The 13,801-nt window shown below is 44.8% G+C and overlaps 1 protein-coding gene across 3 annotated transcripts; it reads left to right on the top strand.

Annotated features, from left to right (window-relative positions):
• The first annotated feature begins 915 nt into the window (after nt 1-915).
• NUP85 (nucleoporin 85) lies at nt 916-13,515 on the top strand. 3 transcript variants are annotated; one of them, XM_030013051.2, is made up of 19 exons: nt 916-1,045; nt 1,146-1,239; nt 1,325-1,487; nt 1,889-1,959; nt 2,489-2,532; nt 3,337-3,406; nt 4,351-4,472; nt 4,852-4,986; nt 5,581-5,703; nt 6,090-6,221; nt 6,626-6,732; nt 7,033-7,116; nt 7,724-7,789; nt 8,256-8,407; nt 8,500-8,617; nt 9,968-10,068; nt 11,872-12,023; nt 12,630-12,716; nt 13,326-13,515. In XM_030013051.2, the coding sequence occupies exons 1-19, from the start codon at nt 1,013-1,015 to the stop codon at nt 13,425-13,427; spliced, it is 1,956 nt and encodes a 651-aa protein (XP_029868911.1). In that variant the 5' UTR covers nt 916-1,012; the 3' UTR covers nt 13,428-13,515. The 3 variants fall into 3 exon arrangements, with proteins under 3 accessions (XP_029868911.1, XP_029868913.1, XP_040979354.1); XM_030013053.2 differs by lacking the exons at nt 916-1,045; nt 1,146-1,239; nt 1,325-1,487 and adding an exon at nt 1,500-1,610; XM_041123420.1 differs by lacking the exons at nt 916-1,045; nt 1,146-1,239; nt 1,325-1,487 and adding an exon at nt 1,634-1,776.
• The last annotated feature ends 286 nt before the right edge of the window (nt 13,516-13,801 follow it).

The raw sequence follows: 13,801 nt of genomic DNA, 5'->3' as shown, positions 1-13,801 counted from the left end.
CCTGACCCCTGCCAGGCAGAGAAGGGAAAAAATCTCATGACCCTGAGTAAGTAAGGCAGAGCAGAGTTCTTCCTGACACCTGCCAGCACGTCTCCCTGACCTGCTGTGATCAATCTAATGCTTCATTACGAGTCCTTCTCCAACCTGCAGGGAACCCACTGAAGTCATAAAGCATGTAATTTGATTAGTCAGCTTTATCAATGAGCTTGCCCGAGAGCTCCAGCAACTCTACTCCAGAGAACGTCACCTTCAACAACCTGGAGGCTCATCTATCTTCAAGTGTTTGAAGTGCATAAAGAAATAAAGGAGAAACTGGTTATTAGAAGGCAACCAAGTCAATGAAGTGAACACAAAGACCACGTTGACCGAGCAACTAGATCGCGGTGCGCCCGCAGCCAGGGACGCATCCCCGCGGCACATACACCGTCGAGACAAGAAAACGAAGTAGATGGAGACGGGGCGGCCTCCCTCCCCTCCTCCCCCCGCCGGGCCCTGCCAGCCGGGTACGAGGTCCGGAGGGGCAGCCCCGGGGCCGCTCGGCCGCGGCGCTGGGCCCTGCCCGAAAGCCGGCGCTCACAGACCCCCGGGCAGCACCAACCCTCCCGGGACAGCCACGGAGCTCCGGCGGCTCACCCGCGGTCGGCCTCAGGGAAGCGGCCGAGCCAGCTACGGGCGGCAGCGGAGCCCGGCCTGCCCCGTCCCCGCCCGAGCGGCCGGCCGCGGCGCCCCGCTCCCGCCCCGGCGGGGCCTTTGGAGCGCGGCGGCGCTTCCGGGGCGAGCGGCCGGCGCCTGCCCCGAACCGGCGGAGACCCGCCGCTCGCCCTTCCTTTACCCCGGCCGGCATCTCAGCTCGGGCCGGCAGCGGCGCGGGGAAGGGCCGGAGCGCGGCGGGGCTGCGGGGCGAGAGGCGGGCAGCGGCGCGGGCAGCGCAGGCAGCGGCGCGGGCAGCCGCGGCGGGGCCTCCCCGCGCGCCGGCAAGGCGGGAGGCGGTGAGGGGAGCGCGGCCGCCGCCATGGAGGAGCTGGACGCGGAGCCACCGCTGATGGTGCGGGGCCGGGGAGGGCAGGGCAGGGCAGGGCAGGGCCGGGCGGGCGGGTGGGTGCGGGGGCCGCGGGCGCCTCTGACGGGCCGCCGTCCCCTCACAGGTGGTGCCGGGCGCGGACCCGTCCGCCAGGCAGCTGTGCTTCGCCTGGGGCCCCGCGGAGGTGCTGGTGTGCGAGACCCTCTTCGGCCGCAGAGGTGGGTCCCCGGCCCGGGGAGGGGGCGGGCAGGGCCGGGCCGGGCCGGGCGCTTCTGCCCGGGACGCTGACGGGCTGTGTTGCAGGCAGCGGGGAGGGAGGGCCGAGCTCCTCCCGCGTCTTCGTGGTCCGCAGGGATCAGGACATCTACATCCAGACCTTGCGGAAACTCTTCAACGAGTCGCACGGGATCTTCGTCGGCCTCCAGCGGAGCGAGGAGGAGCTGGCGGGGAAGTCGAGGAAAGCGCAGTGAGTGGATGGGGCGCGGGAAACCGCCGCCGTCGCTGCTCCTTCTCCAGCTGGGCAAACGCCTCTCGCCTATAAGTGCCCCGAGCGAGGCAAATGCCAGTGACCAGGCTGCTTAGAGCTGCGGTAAGCAGCAGCAGTGCAGGAAAAAAAGGACGGCTTTGGGGTAATTTTACAAAACAAGGCCCTGATCTTTCCAGTAACGGTGCTGACCAGCGCCCTTGCCTGCATATAGCCGGCGTGCGTACAACCACCGCGCACAGCCCCGCTGATCCCCACTGGATTCACCCAGGTACCGGGGGTGCCTGCTGCTGCTGAGAAACCTGCAAGGCTTTAGTGGACAATAGGCATGAGAGTAAAACTCAAGCAGCTCTCTCTAACCGAAGCCTTTTTGTGTTTGGCAGATTGGTTCAAGTGAGTAAGAACTACCGATCAGTGATAAGAGCCTGTATGGAGGACATGCACCAGGCAGCTAGTAAGTTTGTTCTCTTACTGCAATAAAAGGAAATGCCATTTGTGATTATAAAAGTAGTACTTCAATTGTCTGTTATTGCAACTACTGTAAAATAGCATGCATAGATTTCAGTAATTACTAAGACTCCGTTTCCATCCGGGAGATTTCCAAGCTGGTTTGTAAATCTGGTCAGAATTTTTTTTTTTTTCCCTTACCATGTTTTAACTGATTTTCTGGGGACTTGCAGCCTTTTCATATCTCAGGTTGCAGTTTTATTGGAAACTGAGTCCAAATTAACAGCTTGCTCCCACCAAAAAGTGGGGGATTTTACTCTTCCCTTCCATCTGTGCCCTGTAGCCATACCCAGATTTGCACAGGATTTACAAAAAAAAGTTAGAAAGTTTTATATAAAAGTTTGCTTTGCCATGTGTGTACTCACTTAGGTCTCTGCTTCATGAGTGAGCAGGCATTGTTGTCTTTATTTATGAGCCCAGAAAGGGCTGTGAAAGGTAAATATGTTGCTCTTTGTCTTCCCTTATTCTTTCTTTAGTTTCAACCCGGGACCCTGCCCTGCACAGCCAGTATAGCACTCAGGTAATCTGCAGTCCTGTCATGTAGTCACAACTGAACATGAATCACTGGCTAGTAAACTCATCAAGACCAACACTGTGGCAGTAAGGCACTTTAGATTTAACTCTGGCTTAGTACATTGGATGCGTTTCGTGACCAAGAATAAACGGGAATAAATAGTTGGCTCCTGTACTTCTAAAACAATAAAAAGATGACCAACATCTGGATTCACTGCCATTTCTTAAACATATATTCAGTGTTATTAGGTGTGATGTTTTCTTGTCATCTTAAAGCCAGCTGTGGGCCAGTACTCGCCTGTCTGAAACTTTACCTCTCAAACACTCAAGTTCCAATCAACTGCATCTGAGCCTCGTAGCAAGCTCTAGGTGTTCACTGTGAACTGTTGGACACTAGAAGTGTGTTATGGGAAGAACACATTGCTCACAGTAGTTTTGTCCTATTAGCTGCACTGACGTTGCTTTATTGGCCTTTCTTTCTTTCTTTGCTGTTTGTATTGTTAAATCTTAGGAGAGCAAAAAGGCTGAAAATAACACTTTCTGTACTATTTAGTATTGCCCACTGATGACAGATTATCACTGCATTTCAATACACAAACAGCTTCAATATTTTCTAAGCTGAATGTGCGTAGAGAAGTTGTGGCCTGTTTCTGTCTTTTATTTGGTATCTCTGAAGTGTCAGTGTGACATTTCTCTTGTTTGCAAGAACTGAGCTTAACTGATTGCTATGGACAGCAGATGCCTTTGTGTGGTTAAAAAAAACCTAACCGGAATAATTACTAAATCTGAAGCATGGCCCTGTTCTTTTCAGGTTTCTATTCTCTCTGCAATGGAGCTGATCTGGAACCTGTGTGAGATTCTGTTTGTTGAAGCAGCTGCAGGTGAGCAGTGAACTATCCTGATGTTAAGACTGAAGGGCTTTTTTTTTTTTCATATTTATTTGTTTAAAATGTGTATAGCATCCATTGTGTCATATTTTAATACGTTTTAGAGATATAACAAGTGCCAACAAGCCTTTTAATACCTCTTCTGCCTCAGTAAATTGCCGCCTTCATGTTGAATTATGTCAAGCTATTAGATTTGCCTTCTTTTTCCCCGATGTGTAGTTCACTACAATTTAAATTGTCTTTTTAACAGAAAGGTAGTGAAGAAGAGGGATATCAAAAGTTGTTGCCAATTTATTTGACTTTTAAGCATAAACACATATTTAAGCGTCAAATACGTTGATGCCAACTAACATTTATGCATTCTCTGACGCAACTCCTTTAACTTTAGGATGCAACTTTTGAAGTCAGTTTGTTTACACCAGCATTTTAAAGTAGTAAATAATTTTTTAAGGAAATGGAATTATGCAAACAAATCTGCTACTTGCACAGTCCCAGAATTCAGAAGAGAGATTCACAAATTGTAGATTACTTAATCTGAAGAAAATCACCTAGTACCAGATTTCCTCCTCATATTCAGTTAATAATAACGAGTTGATGCTAAATTAAACAGAAGCATTCTATGTGTCTTTTGGCATTGTGAGATTTATGATCTGAATCACTCACCTTTTATTTCTTCAAGTAACTCATTAGGGTTTTCTGCTGGACTCCGCTGCTGTTCTGTCTAAAATTTGCCACACAAATCTGTCAGCAGCCTGGTGCTCCCACAGCCCGACTACTTAAGGAACTCCATTCCTTCGTACTTTGAGTGTGGCAGATAGAAATCCCATCAGTAAACCTCATCTAATGATTGTCAAACCATTAAGGTTAGAAGCATGTAAAATAGCAGTTTGGGAACAAACAGTTGGGAACTAACAGAGTGAAATCTTCTCTGCATAAAGCTGGTCCCCTTCTGCTTCGGCTCCTTGACTGGGTTCGACTTCATGTCTGTGATGTGGACAACATGGTCCGTGAAGTTCTGAGCAGTGAAAATCCATCGAAACATGAGCTCTTCTGGAACGTGGTGAGTATAGTCACCTATAAGATTCTTAAACAAAGAGAATTCACACCTATGTGTTTTGCCTTCCTCCTCCCCACTTTACACTAGACTGCATCTTAGGAACTGATACCTAGGACACTGCTGCTGTCTGCCTATACAGGTTTTAAGATGAAGCCATTCTGAAGATCATCCTACCCCTCATTCCCATCCTGATCCTTTCACTTTCATGCTCCATAGAGGTCAAGACTTACACTGTGTATTTGAATTAGCAGGGCCTACAGTTTAAGCATTTTAACTCCACTTAACTTGCCTAAATCACCAGTTAAAATTCCCCTCTGATACTCTTCCTGGGTATTTTGTAGCCTTGCACGGTGTGGTGCTCACAGACAGGTGGATTTTGCAGGTGGATGTCTTTGTGCTGCAAGGCCGAATGGATGAAGCACGGCACTTGCTCTCCAAGGAAGCCAGTGCCAATCCCGCGTCAGTGAACATGTACAAAATCTTGGATGACTTGATGAAGAAGATGCCCGTGCCCAGTGTATGTACAAAGTGGATTTTTTTCATGCAGTTCCATTGGGAAAAGAGATAAGAGGGATGACAGTATTAGTCCAGTCTATTTCATCTCTGCTGTGGCTCCTGTAACATCACAATTTGTTGACCATTAAAACTTCTCAGTCTTAATCCTTTACAATAATAATACTTCTGTTCTTGAATTGCCCAAAAGACCCAACCATACAGGCAAAAACCTGTTAGGTGACAAACCAACACAGAAAGATAATTTTTGCAGCAGGATACGTTATCCAGTTGTCTGAAACAGTTCCTGTTGAGAACTGTTCTCTTGTACAGAATATTTGCTGAAGACTTTGCCAGCAAAGTTTCCCTCTGCTGCAGTGATCTCCTTGTGGAGGAAAAATTGCAGCTGCATCACGGTAATCTTTCATGGGACGCTCTTAAGATCCTTTGCCTTATTTAGCTGGGTAAAGACACTTCAAATGCAGTTATAGGGCAAGGAAAAATTTGATGGTAGCCCTGTGTTTAGCTTTTTAGCATGAATGACTATGAGTTCAGCCCAAGTGCCTGTTGTGATTTGACTTGGTGTTTTCTTTATTTTATGTATCTTGCCTCTGTTCAGCTTGGCAACACTCAGACACTGACCGAGATGGAGCTGAAATGGCAGCACTGGCATGAAGAATGTCAGCGGTATCTACAGGATGGAACTTTTGCGTCCAATTCCCACATGGAATCCATCTGCAAGGTGTGTTTTTGCTAGGAAGGAAGGAAACTGTGGACAAGTATTGGATCCATTCTTGTGTATTTCAGGAGCCCTGTGTAGCCATAAGTAACTTTAATATGCTGGATGATCTGTTCATTAAATCAGGAGATTTCAAGCCAGTCTTTTGTACAGCGTTCTTTGTTTTGCAACAGTCTTTGCAAGCCTGGGCAGATCATTTTCTCTTTGTGTCCAAGGCCATAAGGGGAAAATGAGGAAACTGGGCTCTGAGAAGGATCTTTGTCCTTTGTTATTTAATTTTGATTCAGTTCTCAACTTGGCAAAATGGGAGTAATGCCTCTGAAGAGTTACAATGCAGCTGTGTACATTGCTGAATTTGCAGAATTACTCCTATGCTTTTCTCTTGTTAGATCCTGCTGGGAGATGAGGATGCCATACTAGAGAAAAAGGAACTTATGACTACTTGGTACCACTTTCTGGTTACCCGACTCCTGTATTCCCATCCAACTGTGAAGCCAATGGAACTGCGGTTTTATGCACAGGCATGAAGTAGAATTATTTTTATATTCTCCACTGTTTCTTGCACACAAGGGTTACTGTATTTAAAGAAGAACTTTGTGGGGGTTGACATCTTACAGCAACTACATACCTGTAAGATGTTTCATAGAATTTTTAAGTGGACGGGGAGACTGACACAGTGGACAAATAATTGTTGAAGACCCAGTCTCTTCAGTGTCTAATGTTACCAGTCTTGTTCCTGCAAACTGTTTTCCCTGTTTCCTTATGCTAAAATAAGGAAAAACCTTTTTTGTTAATGTGTTCAATTGCTATGACCTGTTATTTCCCATAAAATAACCTAAATGAGGCTGCTACATCCAAACAAGTGTCTTCCTTTCACCATCTCACAACTTCTGCATTTATCATGTCTTTTAATCTCATTCCACAGTCTAGTATGGACCTATTCCTGGGTGGAGAAAGCAGCCCTGAGCCTCTAGACACGATTTTAATGGCAGCCTTTGAATTTGAGATGCATCAAGTGATCAAGGAATGCAGGTTGAGTTTTAAGGTTTTTGATTCTTTAGTTCTACAGTATTGCTTCTGTGTGCACTTACTCCAATAGTGTTTGGCTTAAAGGATATGGGTACAGCCCACCTGATCATCCTTTCAAAGAATTTTGCAAAAATACGTGAAGCAGGCAGCAATTAAAAGTATTCCATTAGGTCTGGAACATTGCAGCCAGACGTTATACTGTAATATAGCTTCTGTATTAGTAAGAAATGTCTGTGGGAAACCTGACACATTCCTTGGCAGTAGTAGGCTTAGTTTTTTTTCTTTTGCTTGCTTCAAATACAGCATTGCCCTGAGCAACTGGTGGTTTGTGGCTCATCTGACTGACCTGCTGGATCACTGTAAACTCCTGCAGTCTCACAATCTCTAGTAAGTATTTATTTGCATTGATTATTCAGACATCCAGCAGCAAGGATGACTGAAATAGCATGTGGATTTTGGTTGAAAAGGAGCATCTTGGGCATATACAGAAGATGGAGAATAAAGGTGCTGCATGTGCCTCTGAAGTTACAGGCAGTCCAGGTGCTCTGAGAAGAAGCATTTGCTGACCGAATGAATTTGACATGCTCTTCAACAGTGCCTCAGTACAGTGTTAGGATTTTTTTAAAAATGTAATTTTATCTGAAATATAATCAAGGGTCCAAGTGTTTGTGATTATTGGGAATGGTGAGAAACCCATCTAAAAAGAGTTTCTGTACTTACATTCTGAATAGGTTTGAGCAATTGAATTTTGCTATCTGAATTCTCTTGAAGTCTCACTTTCTTGCAGTTATATTTGCTAAGTGCTGTAAATATTTGGCAGGTCTGCCCCAGGAGAAAGCTGACCTGCATGCTTAGGCCTGAGGTACAAAGCTTATTAAGATAGCCCATGAGAAAACATGCTGCATACATTAAAAGTACTTGTGAAATAAAGCCAGCAGTTTTTTCCAATGAGGTGCCAATAGTAATGCCTGTTTCTTTTCTCTCTTCCCCCCAGTTTTGGTTCAAATATGCGTGAATTCCTTCTGCTAGAGTATGCCTCAGGACTCTTCTCCCATCACAGGTAGCAACTTTTTTTTACTCAGAGGACAAACATCGAGGCAGCCAAAACAAAGAACTACATGTTAATGAAGTAAAAAGGCAAAACTTACAGAAGCCACTGTTAGGATTTCAGCAAAGGTGTCCCTAAGGGATTGTACAACACTAGCATGTTTCCTTTCCTGAATGAAAGATAAAAGCTATCTATTAGAACCCATCAAGTGTTTTGACCAGGGTAGAATTACTCCTTCCACTGTGGCTTTTTGGTACAGAGCAACTTGTACCAAAGCACTTGTGAGATGCAGGTATTCCAAAGTTGTATAATAGGCAGCTGGTATTTGGTAGAAAGTAAAAGCCATTTTTGGTCTGAATACTAAGTTAATCAGAGCTAACTGTTATTAATGCATACTCAGATTCTCCTTGTGGCTTTACTGTTGTGCTTATTTAAGATTTATGATTGGAATGCTTGATGATTTTTTTTCCCCTCTCAGCCTGTGGCAGCTGGGGGTAGATTATTTTGACCACTGTCCAGAATACGGCAGGGTATATTTGGAGCTTCATATTGAGCGGATACCTCTTAACACAGAACAGAAGGCCCTCAAAGTGCTGAGGATCTGTGAGCAGAGACAGATGCATGAACAAGGTGATTGATTTTTAAACCTCATTGTTTCGTAGCAATACAGGTGAAACTACTGAAACTAATTCTTTCCCTCTTCTCCTATGTTTTCTCCTAAGTTCGTAGCATCTGTAAAATCATGGCCATGAAGGCTCTGCGGAACAATCGCTTGGGCTCTGCCCTGTCGTGGAGCATCAGAGCTAAGGATGCGGCTTTTGCTACACTAATATCCGATCGGTGAGTCTGAGTCGGAAGCTCTCAGATGGCTGCTGCTATAGTGGGGTGGTAGGAAGGGGAAAAGGCAGCCACTCTGCAATGGACCAGAAAAGGTCCTTGCAGCAGGCAGATTGGGATTGTCTTTCCCTCGGTCCAAGTACCTGCTTCTGGACTAGAAAATTACATCCTTGGGTACTCTCATCTGCAATACCCCAGCTGTTTCTTTTCTACATTGTTTTACTTCATGAAATCTAGATAGAGATGAAACAGACTTGCTTTATCTAACAGTCCAATCCTCTTAGACCTTGCTTTGATAAACATTTCTTTTGGCAATATCTCTCTCTTATGCACTGCCCTTTCACTTGCTCCAATATGGCTCTATGATGAGCTGTACAGTGAACCAGGGAACTGATTTGGATGGAGGATAATTCCCTTCTGTGCTTTACTCAGATTATTTTTAACCAGTCTCCATACAAGTCAGTGGGAGCCACTTAAGCCACCAGTTCTGCAGAAAATCTCAAGCCACAATTATATATAAAAAAAGAGTAAAATTTTATTGTGTCCCTGGTTTTGCATAAGCTTGTCACAGTATCTGACCTTGCATGGGTGGGAAGGTTGTTACAAAATTGAAGAGGGTGCTAACACTTAGCTTAGGCCTAGACAAAAGATATGGCAACTCTCGTTATGCTTTTTAATCTAGCAATCCATGTCATGTATTTTTTTGCTAATTGGAAATAGGCAGGTACCAATCTCTTTGCATAGTTAGAGTATAATTTTGAAATTACACTCTGGTTAGAGGGCCAGGCAATACTCGATCTTCAGCAGTGAAAAAAGGGAGTATTAAGAGATTGCTGGGGTTTTTTTCATTTATTCTTTGAGGGAGTGGGAATCATTATATTTCTTTCAGCAGAAGGTGAAAGAAAACCATCACAGGAAGCAGCTCTGAAAACAGCAGCATAATGAAGGCTGTGACAAAACAGATAAAAAGTTTTTAGAATTGTTTTTGTTCCTACTGCTTATCAACTTTTTTACACAGCAGAAAAATAGAGCTTTTGTCATGACCTGGGAGTGTTCTTTATGCATCCACCAGCCTCAGCTTCCTGTGCTCCTTCCTTCACTTACTCCTTTTCAAGAATAAATCTCAACTACCACAAAATCTAGAAGAATAAATAGTGTCTGTTAAACACACATTACATCAGTTCATTTGGCACTCCCAGGAAATGTTTTGATGTCTTCTGAAACCCTCACAGGAGGTTGATTAAGATGAAACTCAGTTGTGTAGTAAGTTTTCTGGGAAGGGATTAGGAGATACAAAATGAATGTGGATGATGTTCTTCCCTCTAAGCTTTTATTGTTTTACTTTCTCCCTAGATTCCTTAAGGACTATTGTGAAAGGGGTTGCTTCTCTGACTTAGACCTCATTGATAATTTGGGACCATCCATGCTGCTTAGTGACCGGCTAACATTTCTTGGTGAGAAGTGTCTACAGTTTTCCTTCTGGTCTGTTATTTAGAACATAGTTAACTCCACAGAATTATTTGGATTTGTCTCTTCCTCCATCTGGCTACATTCTGTTTTAGTGATGAGGGGAAAGCAAATGCCTGAAGGTGATTAGGGATGCAGCCTGCTTGCTACCAGGAGACTGCCTTTACCACTGCACTCACAGTAGGCTTCTGTTCTGCAGCGCTCTGAGCAGGATAGTCTCGAGTTCTGACATTTGTATGCTTCCCCTTTCTTAGTCTTTTTCCAGACTTTTATCACTACCTAGGGAGACTTTGAAATATTAACAAACGCAATCTGGAAGACCTTCGGAGGCTTCCTTGGAAGAGTAAACCACTGGTTTAAGTTACTTTTACAATGTGATAGTTTTACTAACTACATAAAGGTCTCCAAAATCTGAACAACTTTTGTTGGTTCAGTATGCCAATTTCAAGCTCACTCAAACAAAAGATGTCTCCTTCCCTTTCACTATAGCAATTGTGCCAAATAACGGCTGAGGGCCTCCAGCGAGTTTCCTTCACATACCACAGCTTCCTTCTCCTGGCTGGCAGAGGTGTGGGCTGTGGTAACCTGCCCATCTGGCTGCCGCTGCTCTGTGGCCTTTGATTAATGGACCAAGACAGGAAATGGAGCTAAAATGCACCTTTCGCTGGAGCTGTGGCAGTTAGTTAGCAAGCCCAATTACTGGAGCCAAAATCTAATAAGAATTGGGAATAGCTGTTGGCAATTGGACTGACTCCCTTCTGGCTGACAGCAGCATTACAGTGAAGGTGATCCTGAATTTGATCTGTTCCCATTTGGTCCAAGCTTGCAAAACTGGAACTGTATTTCCTTCATTTAAACCTTATCCTAAATTAAGCTTAGAAGGTAACTGTGACTTACCAAATTGGTAATCCCTCATATCTCTGCATGCCCAGTGTCACCTAGTGACCCTTGCATCAGCCCCAAAGATTTGTAGTTTAGTTGTGTAACTGTGTTTATAAGCTACGTTTATAGAGAAATTACTTCCCTTTCTGCTTTTTATAAAAAGTCCTGAAAGGCCTGAAAATATTTCTGCTTGTTTTGCCTTTAGAGGTTTTAGAAACATCAGGTGTATTTTTGCTGGACAACTTTCACATGTCTCTATCTTGAGCTCAAGCATTAGTCAAAGGTGAATCTGAATGGGAATCATTACTTCCAGTATTTTGACAGTTTAGTGGATACAAACAAAGCCGCAGAATAAAACTCACTTTCATCCTCAGCCAGTTCTCATGTGCTGGATAGTGATGTAACTAATCCTTAGCAAAAGCAGAACTTTCCACATCAACAAAGATCTCAGTTTCCATTTAAACAATCAGAAACACAATGAAGCCTTTCAGACCTCCTGATACTCTGCGGTATCAAAAAGAACATTCACTCCCTGGCCTCTCCCCTCCTGTTCCTGGTTTTCGCATACGCCACCAGTCTCTCCAAGCCACTGGTGCTGTTGCTCACCCTGAAAACACTCAGCACCAGACAGTATCAGTTAGCAAACAGGCTGGTTCAAACAGTTAACCTCATCAAGAACAGTAACAGTTTTTTGGCTGCCTTTTCAGCCAGCCTCTATTTTAACCTTTCTTCATACACAAGATTCCCATTCCCCCAGACTCAGCTGCTTTAGAGACTCATTTCAGATGGGGGTAGTTCTACCACAGGCTTCATGGGAGCACACGGACCACCTAACATCCACTAGCCCAGGCCTGAGCAGGTCTGACAGACACTGACACCTTTTACCCTTCACCAACACCCATGCGTAGGCAAGTACCGAGAATTCCACCGGCTGTATGGGGAGAAGCGGTTCTCTGAAGCTGCCAAGTTGCTTTTGATGTTGATGACGGCTCACATTGCTCCTTGCTCCTTCTGGATGACCCTGCTGACAGATGCCCTTCCCCTGCTGGAGCAGAAAGAGGTGAGCACGCTGGTCACGGGTGACAAAGCCCCCCACCCCCTTTCTTTTCTTCCTGACAAGGTATGTGGAAGTGGTGACCCCCTTTCTGCCCCCAGGTTAGGACTTGCGCTTCCAGTGCAAAAGAACTGTTTGTGGCAGTTCCAGAATTGCACAGCTATCCAAATGTCCTATTGGTGGGAGCACACGGGACCCAGGATAGGATAATCAACTCTTAAGAAAACAGCAGCAGAATACATACATACTGATAATTTAAGTACACGCTGCATCCAGTTCCTTCTGGTACTTGGCTTGAAGATTTTTCTACTGTGCTTCCTTCTTCTAAGCCCAGTTTTTGCTTTAAGATCCATCAAGAAAATGACAGTTTAGCAATTACAGACACATGACTGGATAAAGCCTAGAGCACCCGCTCTGACCTTATAGCTGGCCCTGCTTTGCACAGGAGGTGGCACTAGAGACCTCCCAAAGTCACTTCCAGCCTGCATTATCCTCTGTTCCTGTGATTTAAAGGGTCAGAACAGATCTGTGGGAGTGCGAAAGCATTCTCTTCTCAGACTGTGTGATGTCCTTAAACTTGATCATTTTCAGTGAATACTACCATTTCCACAGGTCATATTTTCAGCAGAGCAGACTTACGAGTTGATGCGATGCCTGGAAGACCTGACAGCAGGGAAGTCGGATAAGCAGAAATTCCAGGTACCTCCTGTTTTGAGGACAACTGGATAATGAATCAGTGGGGCTGTGGGGAAGGTCAGGGAAAGCAAGCTCTGAATTTATATTTCTATGTGGGGGCAGAAAAGAGGGAGAGCCTGAGCTACTGAGGCTGGTATGTGGTGTTAGTTTTAAAGGCCAGCCAACTGAGGCATCATCAAAAAATATTTAAATATACGCAAAACCAGTACAGCAGTATTTCCACTCCTCACTGTTCTGCTGATTTGGATTGGACTGTGATGCTCTTCCAAGATAAATAATTGCAAATTACATGGGCAATGAAAAGCTGAGATGCTGCCATTTAACAGCTCAAGCTATGAAAGGTTCCAGGCGCAGAACAGGGAGCCATTTGCTGCACATGCAAACCTCTACAGCTGCCAGAAAACGAAAAGACAGCATTGCCAAGCCTTGTGTTGATCTAAAAAGTAGGAAATGTAGCTTTTGCTCTTCTCAGGAGGTCCCTGTAACAGGTAAATACACACGTACTCTCCCTCTTAATGACCTGCATCCTTCCTTTCCAAAACCCAGAAAGAGAACCTATCACCAGCACATTACTGCTTGTAGTAGTCTAACCCAAACTGTGCTTGCTTTTAGAATGATGACGTCGAGACTATGAAAGTGGAAATGCTGAGACTTGCTCTTGCACGAAATCTTGCACGAGTCATCGTCAAAGAAGGCACGTTGGAAGGATCTTGAAGATGGCAGTATGTGATTTTTGTCTTCGTCTGTGGCTCACTGTACATAAACCTGACTGCTTTTCTAAGAATAAATGTCTTGTTTTGCATATTGCGTGGTGGTTTGTTCTTGTCTTCCATAAAGATAACTTGAAAAAAATGTAAATGTAACTTTTAAGAAGGAGCTGCATCAAAACATTAAGGTCACTTGTTCTAACTTGGCTTGGCAACCCTCCCCTGGTAAAGTAAACCTCATTACCAATGGCGGCATTACCATGGCTTTTTCAGTCGCTTTGCCTCTAATAACGAGAACCGAAATTAAGCCCACCTTAAATGACTGGACTTTTAGAAAACAGCAACTTCTCCATTTTCGCTTAGTTTGCATGGTTTTGAGAT

This window comes from Aquila chrysaetos, chromosome 5, assembly GCF_900496995.4.
Source record: "Aquila chrysaetos chrysaetos chromosome 5, bAquChr1.4, whole genome shotgun sequence".
NCBI classification, from domain to species: domain Eukaryota; kingdom Metazoa; phylum Chordata; class Aves; order Accipitriformes; family Accipitridae; genus Aquila; species Aquila chrysaetos.
The sequence above is the reverse complement of the archived record's forward strand: the minus strand, read 5'-3'. Positions and strand labels throughout refer to the sequence as shown.